Source organism: Podarcis melisellensis (assembly GCF_964234715.1).
Source record: "Podarcis melisellensis genome assembly, chromosome: Z".
In the NCBI taxonomy this organism is placed as follows: domain Eukaryota; kingdom Metazoa; phylum Chordata; class Lepidosauria; order Squamata; family Lacertidae; genus Podarcis; species Podarcis melisellensis.
This window is the reverse complement of record NC_138547.1, coordinates 36482446-36491204: the sequence shown is the minus strand read 5'-3', so window position 1 is coordinate 36491204 and position 8759 is coordinate 36482446. Positions and strand designations below refer to the sequence as shown.

General features: G+C 41.7%; 1 protein-coding gene across 4 annotated transcripts in view; it reads left to right on the top strand.

The window, feature by feature from the left end:
- The window catches only part of PCDH11X (protocadherin 11 X-linked), a 749953-nt gene that overhangs the window by 187958 nt on the left and 553236 nt on the right, over positions 1 to 8759 (top strand). Inside the window, exon 5 of one of the 4 annotated variants that reach the window (XM_081897551.1) lies at positions 2380 to 7003. The exons of the other annotated variants lie outside the window; for them this stretch is intronic. Within the exon in view, the coding sequence (XP_081753677.1) occupies positions 2380 to 2385 (6 nt within the window). The 3' untranslated portion in view covers positions 2386 to 7003. Of the gene's footprint in view, positions 1 to 2379; positions 7004 to 8759 lie in introns of those variants that run through there. 4 annotated transcript variants of the gene reach the window in all.

The window sequence follows — 8759 nt, the reverse complement described above, 5'->3', positions numbered from 1 at the left end:
CTCTGCGTACTTGAAAGATAAGATCCCAAGAAACGCTCCCTTGATTAAGAAAATCTAAGTAACTACCAACAAGTTGCTAATCTCCCCTTCATGGGCAAGGTTCTTGAACAGGTGATTGCGGACCAGATTCAGGCATGTAACCTCAACAAGAACAGACAGTCTCCCAGCCATCCATGCTACTTAACCACCCACCAGCAGTGTCTCAGTCTTATCTAGATTGAGCTTTAGTTCTTTAGCTCTCATCCAGTCCATTACTGAGGCAGGGCAACCAATAGCTGCTGCAGGTACTCAGAGATATACCAGTACACTTCTTCCATCCTCTCTCAACCTGAGGAGTTTGTGGCAGCTTAATGATGAGTAAATCTACCTTATCCAGAGACTGGTGTGGCATACTCTCCAAATGTCCTGATTTTCCAGGGACAGTGCCAGAATTGTGAAAGCCATTCCGGCACGTGTGCTGTGTCCCACTGGTGTGGTGGTGATGGCGCTTACCCTTCTTCCAATAGGAAATGCTTTGTGATGGTGGGGGGGATGGAGGTTAAGGAGGTTCAGTTGTGGGTGTGTGAGAAGTGTCCCCATTTTCATCTGAGGAATGTTGGAGGGTCTGATGTTGTCCCAGCACTATCTAGGATAGATTGTCTGCATCTAAGCTGAATGCAGTTCGGAGCCTGGCCCTCCTCTGAAGTTGCCACTTACTTTTTCTTGCATTAAAATCCAAGTGAATTAGTAAAAAGAGGAAGAAAAATATTTAAGGTTTAATTAAGAGTGTTTGTGCGACACCCTTCCTACATAACTACAGTACTCAGGGTGACAGTGCAAGTTGAAAAACATTTTAAAGTTGAGAGTTCTGTTCTGCACCTCTTAACATATGTGACCACTAAGTGTGTGTGCCTTTAGTATCAATTCGTTTACCATTTCAGGTAAAGCTGCATTTGCACATGCAGAACTGCTGCTTGAGTTCCCCAGTTTGGTTTGTTGGCATTCCAGCAGGCTGTATCCATTCTTATATGGCATGGGTTGCACTGAAAATCAAGCCAGCCAGTTTTACATATGCAAACTGGGTCCAAAAGTTAGCATTTTTGCACTGATGCACTTAGGAAAATTTAACTATGCTTGCTGTAGGAACAGGACCTTTGTGTGTTTGACTCCTTTGCCATTACTCTGCATTGATTTTCTCCAGCCCTGCTTTCATGCATACTTTTGACCATTCTTTACTATTGCACTTTACAGTGAGATCATGACGATTTGGTTAGGATATTTTATGTTAATTGCTCTGCTTTGTTTCAGTCTTCTTTCCTCCCATATTCCATCTTTCCTAATATTATTTTCTCACAATATTTTGATGCTATCTTGATATCAGCAATCTAAACAAGTTCTTAAACACGATGACAATACATGGTTGGTGGGTAGGAGGGAGGGACGTGGATGTCGCCTGTTTTTATTTATACAGACCTTCCTCAATTTCAGAAAATTCTAACAAAATGGGGGGTTAAAATATGTTGCAGTGAGTCCCTTGAGTGCATGACATTTTATAATTATATACAAGTCCTGAAGCCTGCTGTACCACATATTTTGGCATAAGAGTTGCATTGTATTAAGTAATGTATTTCCACTAAGGGCATGTATGTACTATGATCTTATGTTGATTTAAAGCCATTTGCTAGTCATGTCTTTCCCCAAGGAATCCTGGGAATTGTAGTTTGATGAATGTGTCAAGAGTCCTTTAATGCAATGCTTAGTTAGCACCCCTTCCCCACCCTCCCCACCTTCACAGAATATATAACTAAAGTTTCCAGGGAATGACCCCTTGCAGGCCTTGGCTAATGTGTTGCTCCCTTGATATTGAAATGCATCTTTCACCATTCCTGACAGCTGCCCACACTGACTGGGGCCGAGGTCTAGAATTCAGCAATATCTAGAGAGCACCATGCTGGCTACCTAGCAAATCTATCCTTTATATAGATCCTGATATGTCTCTTAGTAGGGCAGCTTGGAGGGAGAGCTGTTATATCCAGATAAACCCGAACAGCAAGCAGCCTGGAAATCAGGGATGGGAAATCGCTTGTCATCCTGATATTATAGGAACACAACTCCCATAATTCCTTACTATTGGCCATGCTGGGTGGGACTGATAGGAATTGGTGCCCAACCACATCTGAGTGGGGGGCACAGGTTCCCCAAGCCTGCATCTCCCATATGAATGCTTTAAATCTGAATTGCCTATCTAAATCTAAAAATAGTAAAAATCTCCCCAAGCCCCTCCCCATCCCCATGACAGTATTAAGCTAGTTGATAGCTGCCAAGCCAACTTTTAAGGTAGGGTTGGAGATGTGATGATGAAGGCAGGGGCTTTTCTCATGCTGTTTCTCTGTTTGCCAGCTCTGAACGTCTTCGCATCAGCTGTTAAGTACTGAAGTCGTATACACAATGATGTTAAGCCAGCAAACATGGAAATATGGGAATAGCACGAGAAAGCCCTTTGTCCTCTCTCCCTGATTGCTGAAGAATTTTATCGTCTGATCTCCAGAGGGGTTTTCGAAGTGGCGGTGAACTGTTCAAGCTGCCCTACTGAAAGGTATTCAGGGCAAGAACGCTAAGACAGAAAAGGAAAGAAAAGAAAGACAAAGAGAGACTTGAGAACATTGTGCTATAAGTGTTCGATAATGTAGGGTTTTTCCCTAAGGCAAAATAAGTGATATTAACCATCACTGGGTGTGAATGGTGGTAACTATATAAGATAAATCTTTTTATTCTCTTATGTTGCTGATAGCCACTTTGTCCTTAATGGACTAATGCCCTTAACTTATTTATGCTGAGGATATATGTTGTCCATGCTCCCCTCCCTTATAGCAGGGATGGGGAACCTGTTCCTTTCCAGGTGTTGCTGGACTGCAACTCCCATCAGCCCCACCCAGCATGCCCAGTGGTTAGGGATGGTGGGTTGCCTAGTCCAGCAACAGTGAAGGGCCACAGGTTCCCCAATCCCACCTTATGCCTTCTCTCCCATATACATGATGATAAAGGAGCAATAACTTTTAGGCATATACATCCAAAAAAAGAAAGAAAGACAAAGTAAAGTTATCTATATTCCCTGCATTTCTTGGTAAAATGCTTTGTCTCATATGCTCCAGAATGAGAAATTATTGTTGGTTTATTTTTATTTTATTGGGCGGGGGGGGGGAGGGGGTTGTTGTAAGAAATACTTTTTTCCACTATGCAGGATAGCCAGATATGAGCATTTTACAGTGCTTTGTCGATCTTAAAATGCCGAATGGCTCTTTCTACTGGCTTAACAGGCTATCAGCCCTCAGCATGGTGGAAAGTCAGCTGCTAATGCATTTTCTCCATGACACACATCATGGAGAATGTGACGGACGGTTCCATGTGCAGCAGGGGTAGGAAACATGGGGACCTCCAAATATTACTGGACTCCAATTCCCATCAGCTCCAGCCAGTAGCGTCAATGGTCAAGGATGATGGGAGTTATAGTCCACCACAATGAGTACCCTTGCTCTACATGGAACACCCACCTCCACATGTTGCATCCATGGGGTGGGGGAGAGTTGTATATCTGCTCCTCTATCATAGGTCCACTAGGCCTCCAAGCCTAAACATGTGGAATGGGAAGTAAGTCCCATTGATTTCAATAGGACTTACATCTGAGTAAACATGCATAGGATTGTGCTGCATGTTGTATGAACTGGGCCCAAGAGAGGGTGTACCTCGTACTTGCAATTCCGTATAGATATATGTATAGTATACACTTGTAGCCAGCCTCTCTCATTCTTTTTTTTATTATTCTAACTGTTAAGCTTTTCGATGAAAGCTTATTTTATATTATGCTGGCTAGCATTTTTAAGAGTACCTACTTAGGCACAATTTAGATGGCACGCCCTTCCCCAATATTTAAGCAAAAGGTCTTGCATTTAGTGTGATTTAAAAAAATAAATAAATCAAAACCTTAACTACCACTAGTACAAATAAATAATAATACTGCTGCCTAGCATTAAAATGGCTGCCTTTTTAGGCAATTTGGCAAGATCACTGAATTTATCTTTGGTTAGCATAAGATGTAACATTTTCATTTTTTGGTTGTTGCTTATTACATGTTTAAAATGTGTACTATGCCTATCACAGTTTGCATTAATGTGTTGCATTAATGTGTTGCATTGTATCATCCTTGGGCAATAATGTAAAAGAATGTACACTTCATGTAACAGTGTTTGGATTGGTGCAGGATTCATTGAGCACAGTCCACCTAGAACTTTGACTGTGGATATCCCACTGAAAAGTAGGATTCTACAAGAGCACAGAAATGGTTCTATTATCTTCAAATGTTTTGAACAATATTCCTACTGGATTGCACTCAGTGCTTTTAAAAAAGGGGGAAGGAGTAAAAAGGAAAAAAAACTGGATTTTTTTTTGTCGTTGTATGAATGCTAATATAAAATTGGATAGCTAGATGGCAGGGGAAGGGGGAAGAGGTATCTGTCCCAATCACATATTAATTGTGCGCCTAGATCAACAAGAAATTGCTCCACGGGAAGCACTTTTGCACAAGAAAAGCAAATGTAGAAGTGCCACGTGCTTCCACATTTTAAACACGTGTCTCCTGGAAAAAAAAAAGAAATGCATAAGCTCCATAATTATTTAAATCTTTTATATTTGCCTGGAGCCCACATTGATTTTTTGGACAAGTCAATGCACAGCAAAAGCTGAGTGCTACTCTCAGTCACATTTCTTTCTACATGTTGAGTGCAGTAATCCCGCCAGAGTTAAGCACTTTTAACACACATTGATTTTAAAAAGTAAATGTTAAGCATGTTCATATATTCAGAGTTGAAATTAAAAATAAATAAATAAATTTGTTTACGGCCCAACATCAAAGGAGCCTTGGAAGGTTCGCAGCATAAAAAATACAAAACAAGATCATAAAATGCATAATGAAACAAAAACACACCAATAACTCCCCTCCCAAAATCTCATTGAAAAGGCCATAGAATATTTGATCAGCCAAAGTCCTGAGTATAGAGAAATGCTTTCAGGTGGTGCCTAAAGTTTTGTAATGAAGGTGCCTGGCAGACATTGCTGTGGAGTGCATTCAGCAGATGAGGAGCCACTACAGAAAAGGCCCATTCTCATGTTGCTGCTCTCCAGGCCTCTCGTAGAGGAGACACCCAAGGGGCTTCAAATGATGATCACAGGGTTTGGGTTTGTTCATATGGGGAGAGGCAGTCCTTGAGGTATTGTGGTCCTGAGCCGTTTGTAAGGCTTTATAGCTCAAAACCAGCACTTCAAATCAGGCCCAGAAATCAGTTGACTGTCACTACAGTCAAGCTGGGCTACCAGCTAAAGCTGATGGAAGGCATTCTGTGCCATCAAGGCTACCTGAGCCTCAAGCCAACAGCAAAGGACCCAGAAGTCCCCTCACCCAAGCTATATACCTGATGGGGAATGTAACCCCATCGAGAGCAGGGCAAATCCCATTGATTAAGTCTAGGGAAGCACCCACTAACAGTGCTTCACTCTTATATGGGTTGAGCTCCATTTGTTGGTTCTCATTCAGTCCATTACAGAGGCAAGACAACGCCCAGCATGTCCACTGCCACACCTGCAGATGTAAAGGAGAAGAAAAGCTGTGTTTCATCAGCATATTATTGACAATGTACACCAAACCTCCGTCTGACCTCACTCAGCAGTTTCATGTAGTTGTTAAACAGCATAGGTGATAAAATCCCACACTGAAAGCTCTATGGGGCTGAAGAACATTCCCCAAACATCACCCTCTGGAAACAATCATCCGAGTAGTACCAGAACCACCACAAAGTGGTGCCACCCACCTCTAACTCAGGACAGCCACTCCAGAGGGGTACTATGGTTGATGGTATCAAAAACCTTTGAGAGGTTGAGGTCAGTTAACATTTCCCTTGTCTCTCTCCCTACAGAGGTCATCAGACAGGGCGACCAACATAGTTTCTGTGCCAAAGCCAGGCTTAAACCTCAATTAAAATGCAACTATAAAATCAAAAACTATAAAATCCTCCAAGAGTGTATAGATCCAGTCCCACAGTCACTTTTCATTTCAGAATTTACACACCAGTAGACCTGTTTTTAGTCTTTCTTGGGTCCTGATATCTGCACAGTGGTAAACAATGTGAACGGCCCTGAGACCTCCAGGTATAGGGCAGTATATAAATTTAATTAATAATAATAAGTTTCACTTGGCATTTACAATGTTCCATGTGACTTTTCAAGCGAAGAAGGACAAAAAACAACAACAACCCACACACAAATGAGTATATTTATTCTGGCACAGTCTGCATGGCTTTATTTTGAGATAATTTGCCACCCTAAGACATATTTACTAAGTGTTGTTTTTCGTTTTCTTGGATAATTCTCTTCTAGCAAAACCAATGGGTATTAAAAGTCTCTATCTTTGGCAGGATTGAGCCCATGTAAAGGTGCTTCCCCTGGTTCTGATTCTCCAGAGCAAGGGAGGGAAAGTTTTGGCTCTCCTGATATTGCTGAAGTACAACTTCCATCATACCTGTCACTGATGGGAGTTGTAGTTTGGCAGCATCTGGAGATCCAAAGGTTCTCACTAGCTGCTCCAGGGAAATAAACTGGCAATCCATGGTGGATATTTGAGTTCCCACGTGAACATAGCACTGGATGCAGGTGATGGACTTTATGTATGCTTGCATAAAACAACAACATTACAACACAGTATGCTTAACATTCAATTGAAATTTTAAAAGCTATTGAGGATCCATTAAGTAGGCTGCAAAACTGGAAATCTCACATGCTACTGTATATCTGATGTAACTGTACTTTAAACAGGCTTGCAATGTGATCCTACTTTCTCACCTGTCAAACTGTAGATTGTCAACAAGGACATTTACCTCAAGTTCCCTTCACATGTTTGCTATCTGGCTCTTTTGAAAGGAAATGTTCATTTGGCTCTCTGATCTGTAAAGTATAATAAATCCTATTTATAATGGTATATTGAAATTTATCATTGCATGGTTGGCATCTGTCTGTCTCAAGAGACAATGGTGTGCACCTCCGGGGGTGAAGTCAAACCAATGGAGAGTCACAGCGCCTGCTGTGGCTGCAGAAACTGGTAACTTGCAACTGCTGCCATGTTGTTTTTGCTGTGTTTGCAGCACCAAAGTGACCTTCCACGGTGCGCAAGCCTGGGCAGTGTTTACTGAGCTGCCCAGATAACATGAGCCCCACCCCCCACCCCGGTCTCACTGATGTCTTCCAAAGAAAAGGAAAGCAATACATTTGCCGCAGCTTGGCTGCAGGAGGTGTACAAGATGTCATCCAACCGTCTTAAGGACTTCACTCTGGATTTGCATGGGGTTTACTCCTTAGTCTTTTCTTCTCCCAAAAATGTCCCACAAGGCAGCAGGGAAGCAGTTTAGCATATTGTGCTAAATATTTGCAGCTGTGGCTGTTGGGCCCCCACTGTTGAGAGACACTATTTAATAACTTGGGAAATAGATTTTCTTCTTTCCAAAGAAAATATTTCTGTTTCCCCTTTCCTTTTACATTCCCCCCCCTTCATTTTGTGGTATTGATCATTGAGCTCAGACTTCAAGAATTCTTGGTGGTAGTCAGAACACACGAAACAAATTTCCTTAAAAACAAAACACTGCATTCAACAACAACAAAGGTTTCTTTAACCCCATGGTTTATGGCAGCTGTTTGTTTCAAGGCCTGCACTTCCATTGTGTGCCTTGATGACCAGTTTAGACTGCTGGGTTGGGTTCCATGGACTGATAGGACTGCAGGTGACGTAGAGGCTGAGGTAATGAACAAGGCCAGAGACTATAGTCCGAGTTGAAAACTAGAGCCAGAGCTGCAATTGCTATGGTTTCAGGGTATGGCTGGTAATCAGCAGTCTGGGCAAACCAGGAGAAAATTATAAAGCAGAGGAAGAGAAGATTATAAAACAGAGGAATATTAGGAGGGCAGTCAGTCAAACAGGACAAATATGGAACTGTTTTAAAGGAAAGGGGGGGTCCTCCCATGTCCATCGTTTCAATAACATGACCACCACTAGATTAATAATCTAAAATGTGTGTGCATTAGTCAAAAGTTCATTCAAAAAAAATGCATATAAGAATTTTGCACTAAAATGCTGGTAGATTTCCACAAGGACTTGAAAAATAATTTGCAAACTGATGTGGAAATACGAATAACTGAATTCAAGACAGGAAAATCAAGAAACGGAGAAAACTGAAACTGACCCATTCATGCACCCTTGTGTAGCAATGTTGGTGCATGGGAGGATTGCTTAACACACACACACACACACACACACACACAATTTTTTATTTTTATTTTTGCATAGTCACCCCACCCAACCTTCTAGTTGTCCTTACTTGGTAGGTGGGGAAAAGGATAAGCATCTTTTTCACCTACTGATTCTCCCAGTACTGGAATTATGAAGGAAGCATGTGTTTGAAATCCATTTGTGTCCTTTGTAACGTGTAATTCCACCCAGCATATGCATGCTTTTGGGAAAAAAATACTGGTGATAGGAGCTCAGAGCGATAACAAATATTATTTTTACACCACAAACACTCTCCTACATCACTCTGATTCTCCCTTTGCTGGGGTTATTTGTGAATGCATGTCTCCCAGAGCTCAGTTCTTCCAAATATAATCTCAAAAACAGATTTATTGCTCACCTGGATTTCAAGTGAGCTAATAGTGCAGGTCAGAAAACAGCACCTAATCTGCAGCTA